Below are 26,831 nucleotides of genomic sequence, written 5' to 3' on the forward strand. Positions count from 1 at the left end.
TATTGCTCAAAAGCTTTACAACTCTCAGTGTTCTGCAGCCTCAGCACCTAACTTGCCTTTCAGCAAAAGCGAACACACACGTCATGAACAATCTTCATAGGAAACACTTGGGGGGGGGGTACGTGAACCTGAAAGGCAAGGCTTAGTTTAGGAAAGCTGCCCAGAAAGGCTTGCAGCACAGTACTACGATGTCAAAAATCAATTAAGTGCACCTATAATCTCATTTGGTCATAAGGGTTTCCAAGACAGCAACCTGCTAAGTGCTCCTGGCCTGTCATAAGGAGCTAAGTGCTCCTGGCCTGCTCTCATCATTTGCAAGCTGGAACAAACTGATTACTTCCAAGTAAGATTGACATGCGTCCCGGCACTCCCTAGAAGAATGGAAGAAAATGCCAAGCCTTTCCCACTATACCCACTGGCAAGAAGAATATACAAGACTTTCCATGCTAATTTTGAAATTCCTGCAAGCAGAAAGCAGCTCTTGCAAATTAGCACTGTCTGAACATCATTCCACAGTAACACAAATGTCTGAGGTGAAAAAAGGTAAAGGTAAAGGACTCCTGGATGGTTAAGTCCAAGTGGATATGAAAGGAGTAGCTTCATTTTTTAAATGGATCAGGCAGAAGGCTGGTAGCACAAAAATGTACTTTATGCACCACAAAGCTCTGTCCTGAGGTCCTTGGATGCAACTTTCAGTGGGGAGACCATTTCCCAATAGTGCAGACTTATTAGAAAACATGGGACCTTATGAGTAACTCTTCTCATACCAAGACCCTTCTTCAGAAGCCAGGCTCAATCCTCCCTCCCAACTTCTATAAAATATTGTTTCTCCCAGCACTCACCCCTTCACCTTGACTGCCTTATTGGACAAAGCAAAGAATTCAACACCATCAAAATTGCAAAGAAAGCTGGAGATCCCTTTTATACAGTCACATATTTTACATCCCATGTACAGATATGACTATAAAATATACACAATGGCATACGCCTGACCTATAGAGGCCAGTGTTTGTCCTAGCGGGCTTCAAACAACTTGGATGGGCACATCATGTGCTTCCAGGCCAAGGGCTTCCACCCACTTCCAGTTCATGGAAACCACAGCAAAGTGTCACCTCAATGTGCAAAGTCCATTTCCCCCCCCAGGATTGACTTAGCCATGTGGTGACACCTGGGCCTCGATCACCTCTGGGTGCTTGGAGGGAGGAATCTCCAGCTGAGCATCATGCAGGTGGACAGGAAGTGTACTAGGGTCCTTGCCCACCCCTTTGCTGAGATCCCCCTCCGTCCCGCCCTGCTCAGGGTGGTGCCTCTGCAGATGCTTGATCACTTGGAACTTCTGCTTGGCTTTGTAGCTGCAGTAGCGGCAGAAGAAAGGGTGCTCGTTGGTGTGCGTGAGATAGTGATGCCGCAAGCCGGCTGCCCACCGGAAACCCCGGTAGCAGACGTTGCAGACGTACGGCTTTTCCTCGCTGTGCTTCTTCAGGTGCGTCTTGAGGAGGAAGCGAGTCTTAAAGGCCTTCCCACACTGCTCACAGATGAAAGAGCGGGCCTCGCGGTGGCGCGTCTCCTTGTGGATGCGCAGGGCATCGGCACGGTTGGTGCAGTACTCGCACTCGTCACACTGATATGGCTTGATCCCTGTGTAGAAAGCAGAGAGCAACACATTGGAAGCAGGTGGGAGATGCCAGACCATCGAAACCAAGCCACAGCCCATGTGTCTTCCACCTCAACAGTGCTCAACATTGCCGCTCATCCATGTTCTGCAGGATGGTGCATGCCCTGGCGAAAGAAATGTCCCCAAATCTCCACCCAGTACTGCAGCCTCATATGTTGGCCTTGAACTATGGCTACAATATTCTAATGAAAACTCTTTCAGCAGCCCAAACGCTACCAGGCAGAAATGCTCTCAAATGGAAATAAGCGGTTGTATCAGACTCAGAGCAGGCCTATTAAATCAATGGACATGGCTAACTTAAGCCTGTTGATTTCAATGGGTATATGAGTGCCTGGCGTGCTCTGGTCCATGGGGTCACGAAGAGTCGGACACGACTAAATGACTACTCAACAACAACTCTAAGCACGGCCCAAGTTTCATCAGTGTGGCAGTCAGTGCATTATTAACCAGAAGGATTGGAGATGGAACAATGAAAGCAAGAGGCCTGCAAGGGTCCAACAATGGCTCCCAGGCACAGCCATGAAACTGGTAAGGACTAAACTTGTTAGCATGTAAGGAATGCCTTGAAATACATATTTCATGTACATATACATGTAAGGAATGCCTTGAAATACATATGCCTTTTGAAATACATATTTCAAAAATTGATGTGTACCAACACTTCCAAAAGCTACAGTCAGTTCTTTACTCTGATGTCCCCACCCAAAATAGATGCATTGGTGGACCAGCACCATCTCACAAGGGACAATAATCTGTCTAGTTATTCACAGAACAGACTACTGTCACATTTCTTCAAGAATCTACAGATCACCGTGCCTACTCTCATAAATCTAATTGTGACAAAAGAAATTTCTATCAAATCTGGACCATGCCAACTGTTTGCCTCTGCATACAGCTTCTGAAAGCTTACAAGAGGATCTGTTCTTCACATCATGTGAACAAAACACATGGCCCTGCAAGGCTTTATCCCCCAAGAGGGACAGAGGCTGCCTTTTCTAGCTCCTGAGTGCCCAGACCTCCACATTCCAGTGAATCACTTGCCTGTATGCTTTGTCATGTGGTACTTCAGTTGATTCACCCACTTGCACTTGTAGCCACATTCCGGGCAAAGGTACTTCCTCTCCTCCTTGTGTATGCGCATGTGATACTGGGCAGAGAGAGGGAGACAAACAAACGGGGGGGGGGTCAAACATGTGGGACACCAACCTCAGAAGTGGTTTAATCCAGGTACTTGATTGGAACATTATTATGAACCCAGGAAACAAGGAAGACCAAACAGTGAAGCAAATGTATCAAAAGGTACATTTTGGGAAGAAGGGCAGGAGATAAACTGAATAAAGAAAAACAATTCACCCAGTGGACCTAGAAGGCAACCTGGATGATAGTCTTCTTGCATGAGGACAGAGAGGGAATTCTACGCACAGTAAGGCACTGAAAAGTCACAGTAACAAAGGCCAGACTTACACACCGCATCTGAGGCACTCCCTAGTCTTGTTTTTTGTTTTTGTTTTTCATTTCCACCTTTCAAAATGCATGCAGGAGAGGGGCAAGATTGGCTGAAGCATAAGAGAGAGTTGTAAGATTTCAAGAGAGGAGGAAGAGATCAGAATCACAGACTGGAAGCAGCCAGTCTAGCTGGGCTGAAAAAACCCCAGATAGCAACAGATGTTTCATATGGTCTGTCACTAAATGGCGATCATATTAGACAATTACTGGATAGGTTAAAACCAGAACAAATGAAGCTAAAGTTAAGTCCCTCCGAAAGGGAAAACAGATAGGTACATATTGGGCAGGGGGTGGACAAATCAGGCAAGGCAATCATTATCATCCATCATCCCAAGCATGGATGGCTCTCACCTTGAGGCGCGAAGGATCAGCGCAGGCGTACTGGCACAGGTGGCACTTGTAAGGCTTCTCCCCGGTGTGGATGCGGATGTGCCACGTGATCTTCTGCTTGTTCTTGGTGGCGTACTCGCAGTCGGAGCACTTGTAGATGCGGGTGCCACCGTGGCCCTTCATGTGGTGGTCCAGGACCAGCTGGTGGCAGCAGCCAAAGTCACAGAAGGAGCACCTGAGCGGCCTCTCGCTGGCCGCGGGGGGCTCATGGGCCTCCAAGTAGTGGCTCACCAGCTGCTGCCGCTCCTTGGCTGCGTAGCTGCAGATGTCGCAGCGGTGGCTGAAGTGCAGCTTCTTGTGCTCCTCCAGCTCCTCGCGGGTGCCCAGCGTGGCCTTGCAGGTGGCGCACTCCAGGTGCGGGTGCTGCTTCTGGACATGGCACTTGAGGGTAGCCTCGCTGTGGCAGACGAAGGCGCAGCGAGGGCAGGCGTAGGAGACCTTCTCCTCGTGCTGGCGCAGGGCATGCTGCTTGAGGGCAGTCTCCGAGCTGAAGCGGGCTTGGCAGTGGGCGCAGGCAAAGTTCAGCTCCCCCTGGTGGCAGCTGTTGACGTGGCGGGTGATGTCGTTCTGGATGTAGCCGCTGTAGTCGCAGAGCGGGCAGAAGTGGGTGGGCTTCTTCTCGTGGACCCGCAGGCGGTGGATGCGCAGCTTGGAGTTGGTGCCGAAAGTCTGGCCACAGGTGGGGCAGGCGATGCGGCCCACACCTGTGTGCAAGGACTGGTGGGCATCCAACCGGTAGCGCCGGGTGGTGCTGAACTCACAGTAAGGGCACTTGTGGGGCTTCTCGCCCTCGTGCTTAATGCGCACGTGCTGGCGCAGGCAGCGCACCTGCTTGCAGGTGAAGTCGCACTGGCGGCAGGCCAGCTGCGGCCGGCTGCTGTAGTACTTGCGGTGGAGCTTGCGGTGCAGTCGGAGCGCTGCCGCGGCCTTGGAGGTAAAGGGGCACAGCGCACAGCGGAACTCGCCCAGCTTCAGGCAGCCCCGCTTCTTGTGGGTCTTCAGGGCGCGCTCCTGGTGGCACGTGAAGGGGCAGGAGGGGCAGGAGAAGTGTCGCTTCTTGTGTGCGGTCACAGGGCGGGGAGAGCTTGCTCCCTCTGGCTCATTGGCCCGACCCATCTCCTTGCAGATGATTTGTCCATTTGCTTGCTGATCTCCGCCCTCTGAGTCCGCCGTGTGCTTGGTCCTTTCCAGCAGCTGGGTGGGATGAGCTTCAACGTGCCCCTCCAACTGGTGGATCTTAACAGCCCTCTTAGAACGGAACGGCTTAGAGCACAACGGGCAGCAGAACTGCTCTGAGCCACGGCAGCCATCCTCTACATGGGAGCGGATGGTGGATGCCCGTGAACAGGCAAAAGAACAGGCTTTGCAGCGGAACTTGTTCTGCTCCACATAGTATTTCTCCAAGGAATAGCTAGCTGTGTCAGCGGTAGCTCCTGGCAACTGTTCTTCTACCATGGTTTCAGGGACATCCTGAGATGGCTTCTCTTGCAAACTGATGGCCAAGGGCTGTGTGTTGGGAAGGACAGCGACCATAGACTCAGCATTCACAGGCCTCGGTTCTGCTTCCCAGGAAGCTTTTTGAAGCTTGCTCACTTCCTCGTCCGGGACTCCTGTCCCATTCTTCTTAACCTCCGCTATTTCCAGGCTCTTGCCATTGGGCTGTACAACAGCAGGCTGGTCTAAGCAGGATACTTTCCCGCCAGTCTTCTTCACGAGGGCCGGACATTTCTTAAGGAGGTGGGTATTCAGGCCTCTCTGCTGCTTGAAAATGGCCCCACACTCCTGGCACACCAAGGGGCATTTCCTGCCCTGACAGCCAGCTTTGCAGTGTACCAGCATGGACTTCTCCTTCCTGGTGATGTAAGAGCATTTCTCGCACTTGAAGACGCGGCTCTCGGACTGAACCACCAACATCTGCACCCTGCCTTCCAGGACCAGGGTTTCCGCTTGGTCCTTGTCCTGCCTCCTTAGAGCTTTCAGCACAGATTCTGAATCGGAGCCTTCTTCAGAGGGAGGAAGCATATCTTCTGGGGCAAGGAGAGTCTCATGGCCAGTAACAGGTCGAAGAGAATCTTGCTTTGACCCCTTTGGCCAAGCTTCCTGTATACTCGGTTCTTTGCACCCCAGTCCCTGCTCAGGGCTGGGTGGTGCCTGCTGAAGTTCAGAGTCCCGCCCATCATCCTTGCTGTTCCCCAGATCCTGCTGAGCATCTTTTTTGCTCTCTTCACCAGTCCTTGACCCAGCACCTTTCTCCAGCTCCATCTCTCTGTCCTCATGGACCTCTGCCTCCTCCTCAAAGTCAGGGATGTCGTCGAGAGCAGATTCGCTGTCCTCCAAGAGGAGGGACTCCTTGGAACCTAATGCTTCATAGGCCGATTCCACCGCCTTACAATTCAGGGCCTCCCCACTGTCTGGCATTGCTGTGGGCATCTCCTCAGCCAGCTGCTCTGGGTGAGAGCTGCACAGGGTCTCCAGATGCAGTGTGCAAGTCGTACTGCCCGATTCCCCTGAGCCCTTAGGAAAGGCTTTGGTTGAGTGTTCCTCTGAAGGGGCTGCATCTGTCTTGCTATGGTCTTGCCCTCCCACCACTTCCTCTCTCCCGGTCTCAGCACTGCCTTCACTCCCAAAGAGAGACATGATGAAAGTCTCCTGGGGGCCATCCTCCTCCTGGACCTCTGAAACAAGGGCCTTGGTGTTGTCATGCCTCCTGGGGAGGGAGGGGCTGGGCTCAGCATGGAGAGTCATTGCCAGGTTGTAACTGAACAGCACCTCGGTCGAGGTGACCTCCAGCTCCTTGCTGGCATAGTTCTCCTGCCAGCCCTTGTCACCGGGCACATAGCCGTGGACCTTGCGCTTGTGGAAGAAAAGGCTGGTATTGCTGAAGGTGCGGTAAGGGCACAGGGCGCAACGGAACTCCCTCTGCTTGGTGTGCTTGCAATTCTCATGGTTGAGCAGGGCTTGCTTGTATTTGGTCTGGTAGCTGCAGTACTGACACTGGAAGATGGGAGACTGGTAGTTCTGGGAGTGTTTCGCCTGCATGTGCTTCTGCAGCTCATACTTGCGCTTGCAAGCAAAGCCACACACCTCACAGATCAAGGACTTGCCCTGGTGGCGCAGCTTGTGGCTGCTCAGCTGGTCGGCCCGGTGGCAGCGGTAGGAACACTGGTTACACTGATACCTGGTTGGACACAAAACAAGAGTGGGTCAAGGCTGTGGAAGGAGAAAGAATTGCCGGCGCAGAGCTGCTTCACACAGCTCTTTCAAGCAAAGAGAACACTTCCCGGTAATTGTCACCCACCAACAACCCTGTGAAGCCAGTAATTAAATCCCATTTTGAAAACTGGGCAAAAGGAGGCGAGAGTGGGGAAATACTTAATAAAGGACCACCCAAAAACTTCACAGCTAAGCCGGAATTTGAATCTGGGTTTCCCCACAGCGAAACCTCATGGCTCTCATGCCAGCTTGTGGAATCTAGTAGACCTTGGTTCCAGGCCCAGGGATAGGTGTCCCTGGCAAATTCTGAGTTTGTAAGCAAAGGCTCATTTTTTCTGAACAATGGGAGTGGCTTCCCTTTTGGTTCTCCTTCTGTAACAGTCATGCAACCATTCTAATGAAGGAGTGGAATAGTCTTTGTATGCAATGGGGGGAAGTCTATGCACTCCTCTTATTCAAAAAGACTTAATATACACTCTGGTACAGGAGACAAGGGGTGGACTGGTTTTTTTATATATATATAAAAAGTATTTCAAAGAATAGATTTTGAAATGTGGGGACCTGGTAAGGAACTTATAACTTTGCAATCTTGTTTCTAGAGTGTTATGTTTGTTATCCTTACAGAAAACACCACCACTACCATCCAGATTGGAAGGGGCTTGAAGAGCATTTCCACAGCTCTGAAACTCTGCCATGTGACAAGCCCTTAAATAAAACAAATCCATCAAAAAGGCATGCTAAATTGTTGTTTTTAATCCATTTAGTTTTGCCTCTTAGTGCTCTAGTGCTACCAACCATCAAATGCTGATGGATCTTCCAAGACTAAGTCCACCATCAATCACAGACATCTTGAGTAGAATCCAAGTTGCCAGTCACAGCATTTAGGAATTGCTCCCAAGTTGTCTCACATCAGTCCTGCTTGAATGTATGCAGACTGGTTTCTGAATCTAATTCACACATTCAGGTTGCCAACTTAAATCATTACACGGCAAATAAAGATACAATGACCTCATATAATTTCCCAGGCTGGGGCCCCATTCTGTATCACTACCTGAGAAACAATGGTCTTTGGTGACTTGGGGTAGATTTAAATGGCAGTGAACTTAAGAAAATGGGGTTGAGTGATAACTTCACAAGCACATGGTGAGACTAACAGGGGAGCAACAGTCTCACCATGTGCTTGTGTAGTTTACAGGTTTACACACACACACACACACACACACATCAAGTCAGCCTTTGGTGGCTTCATATTAGTCAAGTCTACCCAGATGCTAGCAGCTATCATCCAATTTATGTAATAGGTTAATTCAGCATAACTACTACTCCAGCTCAGCCCTTGAATCCACCATTAAAATATCATGGCACCTGTGGTTTCTTTGATCCACAGACATGTCTACTGACCCAAACATGGCTTCAGCTCTGTGTACGGATTACTTCCTGATACAGGAAACAAGCCAGGGGAAGGGGAAGGGGGTCTCTCAGTACCTCAGATCTCCTGTGTGCTTCCGCATGTGAACATTCAGGTAGTGCTTCCACTTTGTCACATAGCCACACTCGGTGCACATGTAGTTCTTGTCGTCAGAGTGGGTCAGCATATGCTTGGAAAGGTAGCTCACGTCTCGGCAAGTGAAGTCGCACAGCTGGCATTTGTGAGGCTTCTCTCCTACAGTCACAGAGCAAACCAGAAGCTGTGGACTGACAGTCCTGCCCGCCGTGCCCCTTGAGGGCAGCAGATTTCAATTTAAAATGAGGCCCTACTACTTTGCCCCGCCCCACAAAAAACCTCAAAATAAACAGTAGCATTTCCTTCCCACAGCATATTGCTATACTGTCACTGCAAATGGATGCCGCCCAGGTTTCAGCCATGTGTGGCACTGCCCTCAACCATCATGCCTTCCCACAGTGTAAGTGTAGAGGTGAGTGGCAATGATCCCATTGGCTAAGCAGCAATCCCTGCCTCTTTCTCACTCCAAAGCAGGGAGGAAGACTAATGCTGCTTGGCCGCTGCATTACCACGGCACTGCGAGTGCCTTCGCCATGCAGGGCCACAAACTGGAAAGTCCTCCACGTTTCTGCCCCTTCCTGCTCTGGAGGGGCTTGCTGGGAGGTTGGGGTGGGCAGGTAAATGCGGCAGTGCCCTAAGCACCTTCACCTAGCTGCATCCAAGGCTGCTAGCTGGGAAAGGGAAAGGCTGCTGGGAAATTCTGTACAAGAAGAACAAGTCTAACCTGTGGGTGATCAATCTATATCTGAATTTAAGTCTCCCTTCATCACAATGATCAAAGTAGTCAGAGGTCTGGAAGGCGTTTCATTTCAAGTTTAGAATATATGAATTTCATTATTTCACACCTTTCCTCTAAGGAGCATGAGGCGGCACCTGTAGTTCCCCCCCCCCAGCCCCCACAAAAACCCTGTGAGGCTAGTTAAGTCTGAGAATATGTGACTGGCCCAAGAAAAACCCAGTGAAAGCTTCAGAGAATCAGGAATATGAACCTAGGTCTCCCTAGTCCTGCAGTATACAAATAAGGCAACCGACTCCATAGTGGGAAAGGGTAGAACTAAAGAAGTAGGAGCAGGTAGGAAAATTAGGACTACAGGCATGCCATTCAGAGCACTATGAGAGAGCAGGAGACAAAGGGGACAAGCAAACAAGCAGACACGTTCCAGAACTTCCCTAGGAGTCCCTATGCAGGTTAGCAAACTTGCCTGTGTGGAGCAGCATGTGGCGGATGAGGACCCTCTTGTGCGCCGTGGCGAAGTTGCACTCGGTGCACTTGTGGATCTTTTCGCTGGCGTGCATCTTGCCCACGTGGTCGTGGAATTCCACAGAGTTGAATGTGGCAAAGGGGCAGAAGCTGCACTGGAGCTGCTCGCTCCCCGGGTGCCCTTGCTTCTTATGCTTGCGGAAGACGTGCTTGTTGGAGCAGATGAAGTCACACTGCTGGCAGTGGAAGGCGTAGTGCGTCTTGCGATGCGCTTCCATGGCCTCTGCGGTGGGGAAGAGCAGGGAGCAGGCATAGTACTTGCACTCCACCGCTTTGATGTAATGCGCCTCCCTGACGTGCCGCAGGAAGTCCTTGCGGTCCTCAGTGCAGTAGCCGCAGTCAGCCTGGAAGCAGCTCAGCTGCTTGGGCTCTGCCTTGTGGGTCTTCAGGTGCTCTTTGAGGGCGTGGCTGAGCTTGAACGTCTCCTTGCACACAGGACAGGAGTAAACGTCCGAGTAGAAGTTGGAGATGTCCTCGTGCATGCTGGCCATGTGCCTGTTGAGGGCATTCTTCTCCACGGAGCTGTAGTGGCAGAGCGGGCAGCGGTGGGCCTTCTCCCCATTCTCACGCATCATGTGGATCTTCAGCTTGCTCTTGCTGGTGAAGAACTTCTGGCAGTTTGGGCACTGCAGCCTGGGGTCAGGGAAGTGGAGGTGAAGGTGTTCCACCAGGTGAGTCCGCTTCTTGAAGCAACGCTTGCACTCTGGACACATGTGGGTCTTGAACAGGTATTTGGAGTCCTCGACCGCACCTTCTGCAATGAGAGGAGCATGCCTTAAGTGCAGAGGAATGAATAAAAGGGCCTTTGGTAATGCTCCAGAAGTCTATTTTGCCTGCCTCTCATCTCTAGCAATAATAGTTGTTCTGAACTGCAATCTCTTCCCGTGTTCTCTCTACCCTACAATAAAGATTTATTGCAACGGCCTATAACAGTAGAGATTTTTTTTTACAGATGTAAAATTTATCTAGAACCCCCACCCTATGATTTTGAGATTTTGGGATAATTGGGAATCAGTTAGCACCCACTAGAGAATAGCCAATGCATTCAATGCTCCATCCCACTCCAAAGAAAAGAAAGCATCACGAATAGATTTCCAAGCAGAAGTGGGAACTAATGTGTGAAATAGTTTGCCTCTGAACTCAGGAAAGAAAACAAGCAGTTCAGGCAGGCAGACCCTCTTCAAATATAGGGCATGCTGTAATATGCCTGTGCATTTGCTGTTTGGCAAAGCTTTTCTAAGAAATGCCAGAAACTGTACTGCTTGCAAATGAATGCAAGTCTCTACCTTTGATCAGCTGAGCCTTTGTTCTTTTAGAAGACGCTTTCTTCTCAAAGCTCTCCTTCACCACCACCTCCTCCTCCTCCTGAAATTCATCCCCTGTGTCTTCCTTGGGTCCTGAGTCCTCAGGGGGCACATGACTGCTACCAACATGTGCCCCCAGGTCAGGCTGCATTTCAGTCACATTCCAACCACTCTGAACTTCCAAGCAATTCTCAGCCTTGCTCAGTGGTTCTTCCCTTCCTTGGAAAGAAAATGAAACATAAACCAGGGACTTGATTTGTTTATAGAGAAAAGGCTTGAGATGAGCAAATGATAACATGCAAATAAATGCAAATTGAGAACCAGGCAAAGGGAAGTAGAACAGGAACTAGAAAAGAGGGTTAAAAGTAAGACACATAAAAAGTTGGGATAAGACCTTCATGGTTTGACAGAGAGGAGGATTAAACTTTAGGCATTTTCAAAGGGAGAGCTGCTCTCGGCTACTGCATTCCCCCAACTTTCCCACCGTTTCAAATCCCTTTCCCTGCCATTGTTCACCTTTCAGAATCTACCACCACCTTTTCATGCTATAATTTTCCACATCCACAAATAATATCATTCCACAAAGCCGGCTGGCTAATGGAACTTCACCCCTTTACCCCTGCCTATGGCATTGTCTCTAAGTGACGTGGAAGCTGTCACAAAAGTGAGTTAAGAGACCCCTAGGATCCAGTGGGGTTTTTTAAGAAGTAGGTGGCTGGCATCACTCCAAAGCATTCCCCCTTCTGCCCACCCTAGTCTCTTCCTCAGCCCCAAGTACCTGATGTTAGAAGCAGATGATGGGCGAGCCGCTTTCCCACTATGGCAGTGAAGCTGTGCTCACTGTTCTCAGCAACTGCTCCCGTCTCCAGCACTGCCTCCACATCCTGCTGTGTGGCCTCCTGCAGATGGCTGTGTCGGTGCTGCCCAAACTGCTTGGTGTTTCCACTGATGAAGTCACAGCGCCTACAGTGAAATGGGAAGTGGCTTCTTCGGTGAAGGTCCATGTCCTCTCGGCTTCGGAACAAGAGTGAGCAGCCACGGTAGCTGCAGGTGACCGGGCACACCTGGTGGATGTGACGCAGGTGCCCCCGGAGTTGCTTGCGATCCTCCGAGCTGAAATGACAGCCTTCCTCAAAGCAGACTTGGGGACCCATAGGTTTTTGGTGGTCCCTAAAATGCTCCTTCAGCTCAGTGGGCAAGGCAAACTCCACCTGGCAAACGGGGCACAAAAGGGGATCGGTGCAGAATTCAGGGTCCTGCCTGCTTCTATCCAGCAAGCCCTGTGCTTGTACCTCGTGGACTGCAGACTGCTCTCCAGAGACAGCCAGGCTCTGGCTTGTAAGGCCCAGTGGTAGCTCTTGGAGCTGAGGAATGCTTGCAAGTTGTCCTCTGGGGAGCTCAATGCACTGATGCTGGGAAAGCAGGCCGGGGTCAGAGAAGCTCTGCCCACACCGTTCGCAGAAATAGAGCTCCACAACTTTGACCAAAACCTCTGCAAGGAGATATTTTTAAAAAACCAAAAACCAGCTGAGAATAAGGTAGAAAAAAATCCACACACACCTACCTCATGCCTCAGTTCAAATTTTGTCCGAGGCAAAATTTACTAAAAATCGTGTCAGCTTACAGGCAAGGATTCTCCAAAGCTCTGTCACAGCCATCAGCATATAGGTGGAGAGTCATCTATAAGAACTGTTATCAGAACACAGGATTTAATTCAAATGGGCTGAGTGGGGGGCACTCTCCATGCTTCAGGTGTTTAGAACCATGCCCAAACATTTTCACAGGAAAAGATCACCAGTTTGGTTGGAAGGAGGGCAATGGTAGGCCCAGTACTTAATTTTCAAATGTGTCCCTTACTATCCTGTCTCAGTGTGCACCACCTATATGAATCTTGCCTCTCAAATTCCTTTACAAGACCAATCACTCCCTTGTAAGCTTCCAACTCCTTAACACCCAAGCCCCCTTCCCACATGCCACCACCGAAACATCCCTGCTAGTGGTGTCTTCTCCTCCATTAAACACCCTACCCTACTTTGCTATAAATATGGTACCCTAGCAAATCCTATGGTCTTGATGTGCTCCAGGGCACTGCACTGTACTCTCCCATCTCCTGTACCCCTCATGCTCCTCAGCACCTGTGCTGCTAAAAGAGACAGGGGCAGAGGATGGTGTTGAAGCACACAGTTTTAGCCCCTTTGCAAGCTGCCTGACATAAACTTCTTAGCCCTAAAGATAGTTCAGTCATTTGTACTGAGTATGGCAGAGGCACTGCAGACAAAACTGCAGACCTCAAAGAACATACTAAGGCCTCTGGTCCTTAAATTCCATGGCATTGGTCCAATACTTATCACCACGGCATTGAAAGGTAGCTCCCATAAGCAGCCTTATGAAGGTGCAGCAAACAGATCCAAGGTAAGCTTCATGCCTATTGCAAGCTCAGCACTATCCCATCAAATATGATGAAAATAAATCCCTGCCTCCTCCTATTAGGCAAATACACCTTGCACCTTTTCCATCTCAGCTGCTCACAGTGCCTCAAGCAAATCTAGCCACAGTCATAGTTTATCATGGTGACTTGCTGGACAATTGATAATAACAAGGACCCAGGAACCCCGATTAGAACACAATCTCCATTCCCTCCACTTCTAGAGCAGATAACAGAATGTGGCAGGTATCCCTTCTCCCAGATAACAGATGTACAAACCTTACCCTCATTATTTCCTGCATTTATTCACTGCTGACTACTTAAAATGTCTCAAAGCAACCTTCATTACAGAATACAGCATCAGGTGCAGAAAAGCCAGGCTACTCTTCCACAAGTCTCTTTTGTACCATACCTAAGATCCTACGGCTTCTCTCTGCTGCTCCTTTAGAATACAAATGCTACATGACAGAAACCACTCACACTAAAAGATGACAGTGACAAAGTGGTTCATTGTTACATGGTTACGAAGACCTATCTGGGCACAACATACCTGTAGTGCTGCCAGGATTGCTGAGGGACATGCTGCTAGTCACGGCTTCTACAAATATTTCAACACCAGCAGTTTCTGTTCCTACCACAGAAGCCTCTGTTAAAAGCAAGCTTTGTCCCACCACTAAGTTCTCACTGGAGATGCTATGGTTGTTCTCATTTCCTGCATCTGTTGAGCCGGGTAGCAAGAGCTCCTGGCATAGTGTGTTCATCTTGTCTCCTCCCACAGGTTCCGTTGTAACTGCTCCCGTGCTCATTGTCATTCACTCCTCAATGTAGTCTTGCACCATGACATAAAGTGGGGTACGGCTCCTGTTAAAAACATAGCAAGAAAATGGTACCATTGCTTTCCTGAAGAGAAGCAACCAAGGATTAAACAAGGATTTTTCAAAATAAATGAGTATGGGTGGTTTTGTAATGCCCAATATTAACTGTTAGCTTTGTTAGTATTAGGCAGTTGTTGGAGTTGGAAACCATGTCTGCTTAAGTAGAAAGCTCAACAGGACAGTATTTGGCTCAGGTTGGGAAAATTCAGGATAGTCATGGATTTGCTTTCCTGCAGAAGAGAAGCACAGAGGAAAGATGAAAGTTTATGCAGCTAGGTCAGTGGTTTTTATAATCAACTATGGCAGTGATGGTGAACCTATGACACGCGTGTCAGACGTGACACACAGAGCCCTCACTGCCGGCACACGTGATGGCCCATTCACGCTGCTGCTGCTGTTGTTTTTTCCCCATTTGTTCTCCTGCTCCTCCTCACGTAAAACCCCCGGATCCTTTTTGTTGTTGTTGCTGGTAGCCAGAGATTCTGTTCGGCAATTGGTCTGTTTTTCAATTTGCTGAGTCAGTGGCTGTTTCTGATTTAACCCTTTCTGTGCTGGTTTTTTGGCGCTTTGGCAGACTATGTCGGTGCTGCATGTTAGTTCCAGTGAAGGTATTATTCGTCATTTATTTCTGTTCTCTCTCCCCCCCCCCCAAAGCTCCAAAACTTTGGTCAGGGAGAAGGGAGCAGTGGAATGCTGCAGTTATATATTACAATTATACATTTTTGTTATTTAAACTATAAATATCACGAAATTATGGTTTTTTTTCTCGAAGTGACACACCACCCAAGTTATGCTCGGTTTTTTGGTGAATTTTGACACACCAAGCTCAAAAGGTTGCCTATCACTGAACTATGGAACAGACCAAAACCCAACTGTATGGAGGCTTAAGGCAAATTGCTGAAGAATTTAGAGCTGAAAACACTTGCTGAAAACACTTTGATAGTCTTTATCACAGCATCTAGGCTGTCAAAACATAATAGGGCTTGCTCTTCCATTAGATAAGACAGCAATTTATTGGGATATTTCCAGCCCACCCTCACAGCCTGAAGAGGTTTTGCCAGACTACTTCCACTGGCCAGCACAGTCTACTGTCTTCTATTAGCTCAGTTAAAAGCATCTCCATTACTGCAAAACATTTTACATCCCAGAACCAATATGCAGAATGTTCTGCTTTAGCAACACAGCAGAGCCCAACACTACAATCCTGCATACTTCTTCCTGAACTAGATTATATATAGAATACCAAGCTGTTCTTCTTCACTCTAGCTGGTAAAGGTATGTTAATTCTTCGTGTGTAAAGCCCAGTACTTTAATCAATCAGGAACACTCTCTCCAGATTTCTTTCTTCAAAGCTTGGAGTCTAAACACCTTGGTAATAGTTTCATTTACAGCTGAACTCCACTGCATTCATTCCAGATAAACCTGGCTCAGAGATGGGCAGTTGTAACTGGATGAAAAGCTAATTTCCAGGATTAGACTCACACTGGGACATACATTTTGGGGGTTTGAATTAGCTTCTTGTAAGAACAGCACACAGAACTGCCTACTGGCACACAGTAAAAACCACAACTATCTAATCATTTTGGCATGCATCTGCAGATAATCACCCCCAAGACTGTTTAGAGCAGGCATGGGCAAACTCGGCCCTCCAGATGTTTTGGGACTACAACTCCCATCATCCCTGACTACTGGCCCTGTTAGCTAGGGATCATGGGACTTGTAGTCCCAAAACATCTGGAGGGCCGAGTTTGCCTATGCCTGGTTTAGAGGAAAGATTCCAGACCAAATTAACATAAGTAACAGCGTGCTAGATATGCAAGTGCCATGTATGCTTGATGATATAGTTATTTCTATGATTAATAAAACTTCCAGAAAAAATGAAGGGTACTGCCCATTTAGAATTAAAAGTCCTGTCAGCTTCTGCCAAACTTTCTCCCACTGTTGTTCCCCTGTAAATGGTATTTAGAAACATGATATCCCTGGACCTGGATGCAGAATATAGCCATCACGCCTAGAAACCACTAATAGCCTTATTGTCTGTGAATTTGTCTAGCTTCCCTATTAAAGTAACACGAACTGCTGGCCACCAGTACATATTGTGGAAGTGAGTTCCATACCTTAATTACACACTGTATAAAGAAGTCCTTCCTTCTGTACAGTATATCCTGAATCTCCTACCCTTCAGCTCTGTTAGATGGCCACAGGTTCCAGTATTAGGAGGGAAGGAGAAAAGCATTTTTCTGTTTGCCTTCTCTACACCATGCATCGTTTTATACACATCTTACCATATCCCCTCTCTTGCATGTTTTTGGATAGCAGCTGGCAAGTGATCCCAACTAGCTGGGGTAAAGCAGCCCTGCAGGAATCTAGCCACCTGACTGGGTGATGAAGCGGGCTTTAAGGCAATGAGGCTGAACTTACACACCCAGTTTCCTCTCCTCCTCCTGGTGGGCTTCTTCTGCAGCCGCCCAGGCTCCCGGTGCCAGGCGTGGGCCATCTTTACTGCTCTCTGAAGTGCAAGAGAAGAGAAAGAGAGGAAAAAACACGGATATTTTGAGGGAAAGAATGAACGAGGATGCCTGAGGCAGAATGACCAGTATCCAACTCCAGGACTCAGCTTAGTCCGGGGGGGGGGGGCTTCCTTTTCAGGCCATGATCCACCCACCCCGACCCCATTACAAAGCACACATACAATAGCATTAGGGGGCCAACGAGTCTTTGGGAGCACCTTTTGCCTTCCTTGCACCCCTCCGCGAGTCTTGGAGGGGCCACCCAAGTCAACTCACCACCGGGCACCTCCTTCCCTTTCCCTCTTTGGCTTGCTTGCCCACCGCCTTCCCCCACAGCCCCTCCCCAATTAAAACAAAACAAAAGCTCTTCCTTTCACTTCTCCACCCCCCCCCACCCAGAAGGAAGAGCGAGACTCATCCCCCCTCCCACCTTTGTGTGGCCCAGAGCCCGCTCCCACCCCGCAACTCTATGGTAACTGCTGACTGACGTTCCAGGACCAGAGGCGGCACCATAAAGGGAAGCTTTCCAGAGCGACTTCCAGGGATTGCCGTAACCGCTTTAAAGGGGTTAATCTTCACCTCGCAAGTCCAGAACCCAGGCAGGCAGGCAGGCAAATCCAGAGGCAAATGGTTGGGCTGGCGCGACCGCGAAGGAAAAAATATAGACACGTAACGCTCCCTCAGGGACCATAGAGTGCCGGAAAACGCGTCCGCTCTCCTGTCACATATAAGCACAGGAAATGCCGACTTCGGTCCAACTTCCGCCTTCTGAAGCTGGGGGGTTATCGTAGAGATAGAAAAAGGTGAGAGTTGCGCACTACGCTTATCGTAACTTCTGATTTAGGATCGAATTCTCATTCCTGCTGCAAGATATACATATGATTCACCCCGAAGATGTCAAAACGACTGTCATTATGCATCAAAGTATATTTATGCTAATATACATTAATAGGTTTATACATTTGCAGTATAAGTTTACTGTAACTCTTTTCATATCTCTATTTCTAGGGGGACGATAGAGTAGAGAAAAGAATTGTTTCCGGTCAAAAGAACCATAGAGAAAAGCAAGGCAAGAGAGGCGCTATCCGGAGGTGAGGTCTATTGGGGAGGCGATCTTTAATGCGTAGAGAGCGTGTTCCATAGTCCATGTCTGCGGGTGTTATTCCTTTATGCCAGGCGTGTGGAAGGGGGCACGAAGGAGACGACCCTCTTGATGCTATGGGGGCGATTAAGTGCTGCAAGAGAAAAGGGCGGCAGGTTCAGGCGGTTCTACTTTCCAGACAGGAAATTGAGCCTGAGATCCTGCATCATTTCAGCCGGGAGTCAGTTCCATTGGACTCAGTGGGGCTTAACTCCATAGAGAGGTTTCCTCCTCAGCATCGCACCCCTTTTAAAAGTGTGGAGAAAAGTATTGTAAATCTTCCTATCTCTAGTCGTGGTAGGCAAATGTTTCCATACCAGCAACCAATATTTGGGCTTCCAAAAACACACACACACACACACTAATGAAATTGTTAAGAGAGCATCTTTTCCGTTTCTACTTTCACAAATGGTATTGGAAATAAACATCAAGCTCCACAGAGCAGACATAATGCTAACTCACAAACAGAAGAATATGTGCTGCAAAACATGATTGATCTACAATTTGGCACCCATGTATTTGGTGGAGGTCACATCTTAGAACTGTTACAGTCTTTACTCAAGTGACTAGTTCCTGAGTTCCGAGGAACCACTTTCGGATTATGTTTCTCAAATAACCAGCTCTCTGGGCCACACAACAAGCTACTTTTGAGTGACCTTTCAAAAGTTGATTGTGGTGGCATGGGGGGGGGGTCCTGCCGAAAAAATCAAAAGCTTCATTGGGCACGTCTTAAGCATTTATGCTAGAAAGGCAGTACCAATTAAGCAACTTCCCTATGATGAAGAGCTACAATGGTGGGAGTGGGGGTCGGATATAAGATTATACATGATGTGGAGAAAACAGATAGAATTCCTGGTTAAGAAGACTCCTTCCCCATTCAGCTCAATTCAAAGTACAGTATAAAGTGTTTACTGTCTCATGGTACAAGATTAGCATAAACTCCCGAGCTACACAAACTTTTAAGAGATGCTGGTACATTGTGAACCTTTCTACTATACAGTCAAACCCGAAAGTAAATGCTCCGGTTTTCAAATGTTTTTTGGAACCCAAGCGTCTGACGCAGCTTCTGCTTGAGTGCAAGGGAGCTCTTGCAACCAATCGGAAGCCACACTTCGGTTATCGAACGTTTCATAAGTTGAACGGTCGTCCAGAACAGGTTATGTTCAACAACCAAGGTTTGACTGTAATTAGAAGTAAACCTTGTAAAGGTACAAGTATACAGAGAGCTCCACTAGCACTTTACCATGCTAGCTCAGCATGCTATATGGAACCACACAACATATAACCTTCAGCTTCTCTGCTGGTACCTTGCACTGAGCAAAACCTCTTCTCAGTGAATACCTCATACTCCTGCCAATGCTTCTGCAGCCTTGGCTTTATACCCATCTCTGCACGTACACACATTAGAGAAAGGGAAGATGAATGAGTGATGCTCCAGGCATTTAGCCTTCGACTGTTTGTAAGTTAGCCAGTGTGCTAACTTAACAGAATGGGGAATGGGCTGCTGAAGACATAGCCCAAGCACGGAGTGCAATTTCACCAATTTTTCCAACAAAAGCAAGCTAGGGAATATCCAGTTTTCTTTACAAAAGCCAAAATAGCGGCAACCTTGCTTTGCAATATTTCAAATTACTATAGAGAGGGAAGCTGAATTTGTGAGTATGTATGCATAATTATTTGTATTCTGGTTTTTCAGTGGGGAGGGATCTGCCAGGGTATTTATTTTTCTAAAATAAGGTAGCATGGAAGAGGCTAAAGCAGGGGTGGTGAGACTTTGGCTCTCCAGATGTTGCTGAACTCCAACTCCCATCAGCCCCAGCAAGCATGGCCAATGGCCAGGGAAGGAGTTGTAGTTCAGCAACATCTGGAGGGTCAAAGTTCCCCACACCTGGGCTAAAGAGAATTTGTTAAGAAAGCTCTTCTTCTGGAAGAAGTAATTAGGTGACCAATGCACTTGCCACTCATAACTTCATAATTAATTTGTTGTTTTTTTCTCTTCCTCTCCATGTGTTGTTATGATGTTTAGAAGCAATGCTCCTGGGAATGGGTCTTTAGCACTGGAGTTGTTTCCCCATCCACAACAATGCCCTTTTCTGACTTTTTCTCGGCCCTGAAGGACAATCCATACTTCGGAGCAGGCTTTGGCCTGGTGGGTGTAGGTACAGCGTTGGCCCTGGCCCGTAAAGGGGCACAGTTTGGCTTGGTGGCTTTCAGGCGTCATTGTATGATCACCCTAGAGGTGCCAAGCAAGGACAAGAGTTACCACTGGCTGCTGAGCTGGATCTCTCACCATGCAAAGCACACCCAGCACCTGAGTGTGGAGACCTCATACCTGCAGCATGAGAGTGGCCGTATCAGTACCAAGTTTGACTTTATCCCCAGCCCTGGGAACCATTTCATTTGGTAAGTGAGGCCATGGAATGTCTTTGGGAGGGGCAGAAGTATTGCAAGGCTAATAAGGAAGTGGTGGTCATGAATATTGCACACTTGCTCGTCCAGTTGTCTCCCCACCACCAGTTCCTGTTCACATGTTCCCTGCTCTGCTTCCAGGTATAAAAGGAAGTGGATCCGCGTAGAACGGAACCGGGAGAAACAAATGATTGACCTGCATACGGGCACCCCCTGGGAATCTGTCACCTTCACAGCAATCGGTAGCAACCGAGAAGTTTTCTTCAACATCCTGCAGGAAGGTACAATAGCACTCCTTGGTTGTAGTGGGACCTGCTGGCAAGGGTGGGTAATACATTTAATGATGATGATGATGATGGCGCTAGGGATAAATAGATCTGTCTATTTCTGGGCCCAGGTTTGTTTTACATGTGTTCTTTCATAAGCCCATTCCATTTTTCTGCATTAATCTGCAATTTTTTAAAAAAATTAATATGCAAAAAATCATGTTTAAATACATACCTAAATATATTTTTATGAAGTAGCTACAAATGTAGCTCATTGTATGCATTTCTAAATGTATTTTATTCAAAATTATGCATTTTTCATGCCTTTGGGCATTTTTTGAACTGAAAACTGTATTTCAAAATTTAGAGAAGGCCAAAGTCTGATGACTGACTAGTTATGTTCTGTTCTGCACCTGATTCCAGGAGGTACAAATTATATCACTCTGCATCAGAATTCACAGAACTCCCATGCCTCAGGTACCCCTACTTAGAGCTGGGGCCGTCCTCTTTGGTGATGTTTCCTTGCTTCTTAGTTATATTTAGCAGACAGGCAATTTCCCTCTTCCTCCTTCCCATCTGTGTCCAGATGTGCAGTTATCTCCCTTTCCTCAGCCTTGTTCCTTTCTCTGCAGCCAAAGAATTGGCTCTCAGGCAGCAAGAAGGAAAGACGGTCATGTACACAGCCATGGGGACTGAATGGCGGCCATTTGGTTTCCCACGACGTCGACGTCCGCTCACCTCTGTAGTGCTCGAGAAAGGAGTGTCCGAGAGAATTGTGCAGGATGTGAAAGAGTTCACTGGTAACCCCAAGTGGTACATTGATCGAGGTGAGTTTCCTTTTCAGGGAGCGACATTCAGATACCCTCACAACCTGAGCTTTTCCTTTATGAGCTAAATTAAGGCACATGGGATGCCACTTATGGAGCCAGCATATCGCATTATTTAGCCCAGATTATCATTCCCAATGCCCTCTGCTATTGCGCCCAAAGGCATCCCTGCTGCCTTCTGCATCCCTGTCATTTCCAACCTGTCTGTGCCTTCTTCCTGCTTTGGACTCTCAATGGTGCTGATGCCTCTCTGTTCTGATGCATGCAGCAGGAAGCCTCTTCTAACCTCATTGCTGTCTCTACAACAGCCCCTGCATAGTCCCAGTCCTTGAGAATTAGGAACTACCTCTTACTTTCCCACGAGAGAGACTGTGCTGGCTAGTCTCTGCACAGCCAAGTACTGATAAACCAAATGTTTACCAAGTTTCTAGCATTTGCCACAAAACTTTGTATCAGCTCTTTGCCAAGTTGGTTAAAGTAGTGCTTTTGTTCAAGATGCCCTAAACCTTTAGGGTGGCAGGAAACTGGGTACTCTGTCAGGGCCCTGTGCAATATATTTCTTTCTCGCAACTGGAATTGGCCACTGTGGAGTGAGCTCAAGGCATCATTGATCAGCTCATTCTTATTCTCGGGTGTGATGATGGTAGCTCAGATTCCATAAGAAGTTGGAATAGGCTGAGTTTTCTGCCTTTTGAAACTAGCCTCTTTGTCTGTAGGAATCCCCTATCGGAGAGGATACCTGCTATACGGGCCCCCAGGTTGTGGAAAGAGCAGTTTCATGTGAGTACTATGTCCTCAGCTTTCCTTCAACAAAAAACACCCCTTTTCTCAAGGGTGTTGACCATGGATACAGTCTCTGGGGATACCTCTCTGGACACCTTGTGTAGCTCCTGGTTAGGAATCACTCCCCTCCAGCTTACCCTGTTTTCTTCAATGGAAACATTGTCCTCTGTCTATCACAGCACAGCCCTTGCTGGAGAACTTCAGTACAGCATCTGTCTCATGAGCCTGAGCGACCGCAGCCTCTCTGATGATCGTCTTAACCACCTCCTGAGCGTAGCTCCTCAACAGAGCATCATCCTCCTGGAGGACGTGGATGCTGCTTTCGTCAGCCGGGATCTTGCTGCCGAAAGTGAGTGACAGGCAGATGGCGCCTCCCCACTCTTTTGTTCCAGGCTGCCCTTTTCTGCCGCCTCTGACTGACCTGGGACCAAGCGTTCATCACCCCTGTGTTGTAACTCTGTGGAGGCATCCTCATTAAGTGCTGCACTGCAGCAACTTCCCCAAGCTAATCGTTCATTCAGAGTGGGGGGAATGAGACCTGAATAGCAGCTCCTTCCTCCAAGCTGCACTTTGCAATGGGATTCGGGTTGGTGACCTGGTGCTGACAAAGAGGAGTCAATGACTCAGGACACCAATGTCTTTTGGAAAACGTCTTCCCTTACGAACCTACCCAGACCCTTTGATCTTTGATTCCCCTACTGGTGCCCACTCTGAGGGAGGTTTGGAGTGTGGTGAGAAGGAAGAGGGTGTTTCAGTTAGGGCTCCCCACTTGTGGAATGCTCTTCACAGTGGGGTCCTCCTGGGGCCATCATTAAAATTCTTTTGGCACTAGGTAAAAACTTAACTCAGGCATTTGACAGATGGTGATGATTTGCTGGATGATATGCTTTGCCGCCAAGTTTTCCCCCCTGCTGCTTTACAGTGTCTGTTCTCTGGATTTTTGTACAGTTTTTTTTAAAGTGCAACGTATTGCTCTCTTTTCTTCTTATTGAGTTTTTTTGTGTCTTTTGTTTATGTATGTCTTTAAAACTTTGTGAGTTACTTAGATACTTTTTACGTAGCAAGCTACCAACAGATTGAGTAAATATAATGATAAATAATTATCTGCAGGCTTTAATGTGACACCTATTCCAAATAAGTTATCAATATACAAAGAGAGACTTGAAACAAGACAGGAGCTTGGGGACAAGTTTGCAGCTTTCGCACTGTGGAAGAGGTGTGCCAGCAGAGATCCTAGAGCAGGCATCCCCAAACTTCGGCCCTCCAGATGTTTTGGACTACAATTCCCATCATCCCTGACCACTGGCCCTGTTAGCTAGGGATCATGGGAGTTGTAGGCCAAAAAATCTGGAGGGCCGCAGTTTGGGGATGCCTGGTCTAGAGGCAATTCTTTTTGCCAGCATTCTTTTGACATAGGATCCTGACTGTTTATTGTCCTGCTTTCTATCGACTTGCATTTTGCCACCAGGTGGCTTGATTTTCTCTGACCCCTTCATGTATCTATTTGGACAGCAGTGTGTCAGGAACATTTCACAAGCCACTGCACATCAGGCAGAGAACATAAAGCTGGTACTAATGCCACATAAGACCATGGCAGTGGGGTTGTTGCCCTTCCCCTGGAAGGCTATAAACCTAGGCAGAATTTGGGCAGCCCCTTTTCACAACTGTACCTATAGTGTCACTCCTCTTTGATCTCCCTCTGAGCTGTCTCTGTGCCGCTGTGTTTCCCTCCAGACCCCACCGCATACCAAGGCATGGGACGCCTGACTTTCAGTGGCCTTCTCAACGCGCTGGATGGTGTGGCTTCCTCCGAAGCAAGGATTGTATTCATGACCACCAATCATGTGGACAGGTCAGAAGCGTTGCACAGAAAATGGGGGCAGATAGAGAGGTTGTTAGCTGCAGAAGATAACCTTTTGCTTGGGAAGGATCCATTTAATGGCACCCAAGGAAGATAGTGGCTGGAGTCTACAGTGGTTTAGGATTCCACATTCCTCCAGCAGCTAAATCAAAACTGTTGTAATAGAAGTAGGAAGGGGGAAGGGGCAGGGGAAGGAGACGATGTAGGAACAACTGACAGTCCCATAGAGAAATTCCTTCATCACCTTCCCCTCACAACGTCACTCCCAATGAAGTCCCACACTGGTGACATATTGAAAGCACCAGCTGGCATGTGATGCTAACACCATGATAACCTCGCCAACCCATTCCACGCAACCCTCACACATTCAGTGCCGAAGCATGCCACAAGGAGAAGCTAGGGATCTCCTGAGGCAGGTGTTTGAATCCCTTGGTAGCCCAAGCGCAGACAGCAGCAGGACTGTTGTTTTGCCAGGGAAACAGCTACACACACACACACACACACACACACACAAAGGAAGGGCCAGTATTCCAGAAAATCAGCCTACTTCATCGCTCAGTGGCTGGGAGGAAGCCTGCAAATGGAGTCCCTTTGGTGGTAAGTCGCTTCGATCCAAAGGGTTCACTTCCGTTGGTGGGACCAAGGATTCCTCAAGTAACACAGTGCCTAAGATTTCTCCATTGGTGTTTTTGAGGTGAAGACAAGCTCGGGGTGGAGGAGAGTTTTGTTTTGTCTGCATTTTCAAGCAAGCTAGCCAAATTTGTACCTCCCAGACAAATTCACAATTATCCTCCAGCTTCCCCACTCCTCCAAATTTTGCAATACAATCCTTGGCTCCCAAAATGCATTAAGATTTGTGGGTTTTTTAAGGAGGAAATGCATTTAGAGATGCATACCCTGTGATAAATACTATTTAAATATGCATTTATGATCAAATGCATTTTTAAATACAAATTTTTATATGGATTTTTTAAATAAAAAAAATACAGTTCTTAAAGTGGAAAAGCAACAGAGCAGACTTAACACCTGTAACACTTTGGACATGGACCCCAAATAAACTGATCCGTCCATCCCTAGCTCACACAAGGCAACTCCATGAGGTTCCTTGTAACTCAGTCAAGGAGATTGCAGTGAGTAACAGAGGAGGGCAGTTTGCTTCCCACCCCTTGGAAGTGCTGTCTTTATGAGGCAACATCTACCTTTCTGGGGACCAGCTGGTAACTATTTTAAGTATAAAAAGGAGGAAGGCAGCAGGAATGAAGACACACTTCCTGTTCCAAAAGATGGTACTATATAGGAGAAGACGGAAGAGAAGCTTATATTGGGGCTTTTGTAGTCTCCAAGACCTGTGACAAATCCTCTCCCACAAGCACGGGACCTCTGCCATTCTTGTAGCCTGGTGCTGAAGGAGCCATGTGCAGCGTAGGAAAGCAAAGGCTCAACATGCAGGGTCAGCCAGTTACAACTTAATTTGGGTAAGACTACCAGACCTTTAGAAGGCATCTCAAGGCAGCCCTGTTTAGGGAAGCTTTTAATGTTTAATGTTTAATGTCTGATGGATTTCTGTATTGTAATAATTTGTTGGAAGCCGCCCAGAGTGGCTGGGGGAACCCGGCCAGATGGGCGGGGTATAAATATATTATTATTATTATTATTATTATTATTATTATTATTATTATTATTATTATTATTATTAGGCTGGGGTAATGCTTGCTAGAGAGTGGTCTGGGGAATATATGCGTATAAGTATGGACTTTGGCATCCTCTGGTCATGCTGGTTTGCAGCATTTAACACAGAAGCGTGAAGATCTGGTTCTGTCCTTGTTTACTGTTCCTGGTTCCATGCAGGCTCCTCTGAGATTGTAGGAGGGGATGGGTAACTTGGCAAGGACACAGCAGGTATGGAGAAAGAGGAGCATGATGGGTGAGTGCAGCAAGACATGGGTGTACAGTAGTTAAATTACAAGGCACTGTTACTTTATATTCTTTTAGAGATTAGCTCAAAGGAAATAAAGGGGAGAACAGGTTCCCCTAGCCCCGTGTCTTCCTGGAGTTGGAGAGAGAACAATGAGATGATACTCCAAGCGAGAGAAGCATAGAGAACCATATTTTCCACCTGAGCATTTGCTGAGCCTCATTTGTCTTCTCCTCTTTCCCTGTAGGCTCGATCCAGCCCTGGTTCGCCCTGGCCGGGTGGACCTGAAGCAGTACGTGGGGCACTGCTCAGAGTGGCAGCTCGGGCGCATGTTCCAGAGGTTCTACCCAGACCAGCCAGCAGCTGCGGCCGAGGAGTTTGCCAAACGGGCCGTGTCTGCCTCTGATCGGATCAGTGCCGCACAAGTCCAGGGCCACTTCATGCTATACAAGGCGGATCCGGACGCAGCCCTTAAGAACGTGCAAGCTCTTATATCCTGATGTTGAACAAACCCCGAGAGCGCTGTGCATACTGCTTTCCCAGGAAAAGGGTTGTTTGCATGCATGGATTTGTTTACACGGGACAAGATAATCATGAGGATGATGCCATCCGCATGTCCACCTCAGTAAGGTCACCTTTTTGTAAAGAAAATAAAGAGCAAACCAACATAACTCCTCCATTGCACCTCTTGAAAATGAATAAATGTGAAGTTCAGGTGTTGTGGAACTATGTCCTCCAGATGGCAAATGTTAACACCCGAGGAGAGGCCCAAAAGGTGTCATAACTAGGCGGAGGGGACACACACACACACATACACAACACACGCAAGGTGACTTCAGGGTGTATGTCTGCTGTTATGCACTCCTAGTTACTCAGTGGCATGACCCACAGCAGATTCCACACCAAAGCCCTAATCCTGTTACTGCCAGAATCATTTGGTGTGAGGGAAAGCAGTGGAGGTTCAGT

The 26,831-nt window shown here is 47.9% G+C and overlaps 2 protein-coding genes across 10 annotated transcripts; one reads left to right on the forward strand and one right to left on the reverse strand.

The window, feature by feature from the left end:
- Nucleotides 1-896: 896 nt before the first annotated feature.
- On the reverse strand, nucleotides 897-17,386 carry ZNF142 (zinc finger protein 142). 9 transcript variants are annotated; one of them, XM_035127491.3, is made up of 10 exons: nucleotides 17,243-17,386; nucleotides 16,579-16,662; nucleotides 13,829-14,139; nucleotides 11,632-12,345; nucleotides 10,836-11,072; nucleotides 9,491-10,303; nucleotides 8,270-8,447; nucleotides 3,533-6,749; nucleotides 2,717-2,822; nucleotides 897-1,638 (listed from the first exon to the last, which is right to left on the reverse strand). In XM_035127491.3, the coding sequence occupies exons 3-10, from the start codon at nucleotides 14,088-14,090 to the stop codon at nucleotides 1,151-1,153; spliced, it is 6,015 nt and encodes a 2,004-aa protein (XP_034983382.1). In that variant the 5' UTR covers nucleotides 14,091-14,139; nucleotides 16,579-16,662; nucleotides 17,243-17,386; the 3' UTR covers nucleotides 897-1,150. The 9 variants fall into 9 exon arrangements, with proteins under 9 accessions (XP_034983382.1, XP_034983393.1, XP_034983412.1 ...); XM_035127502.3 differs by having other exon boundaries at nucleotides 16,575-16,662; XM_035127521.3 differs by lacking the exon at nucleotides 17,243-17,386 and adding an exon at nucleotides 17,152-17,173.
- BCS1L (BCS1 ubiquinol-cytochrome c reductase complex chaperone) lies at nucleotides 17,326-26,536 on the forward strand. Its single transcript, XM_035127478.3, has 9 exons — nucleotides 17,326-17,466; nucleotides 17,672-17,754; nucleotides 19,831-20,207; nucleotides 20,355-20,494; nucleotides 21,112-21,306; nucleotides 22,023-22,086; nucleotides 22,269-22,438; nucleotides 23,824-23,941; nucleotides 26,113-26,536. Exons 3-9 carry the CDS (start codon nucleotides 19,888-19,890, stop codon nucleotides 26,363-26,365), a joined length of 1,260 nt encoding a protein of 419 aa, XP_034983369.1. The 5' UTR covers nucleotides 17,326-17,466; nucleotides 17,672-17,754; nucleotides 19,831-19,887; the 3' UTR covers nucleotides 26,366-26,536.
- The last annotated feature ends 295 nt before the right edge of the window (nucleotides 26,537-26,831 follow it).

This window comes from Zootoca vivipara, chromosome 1 (genome assembly GCF_965207765.1).
Source record: "Zootoca vivipara chromosome 1, rZooViv2.hap1.1, whole genome shotgun sequence".
Classification (NCBI taxonomy): domain Eukaryota; kingdom Metazoa; phylum Chordata; class Lepidosauria; order Squamata; family Lacertidae; genus Zootoca; species Zootoca vivipara.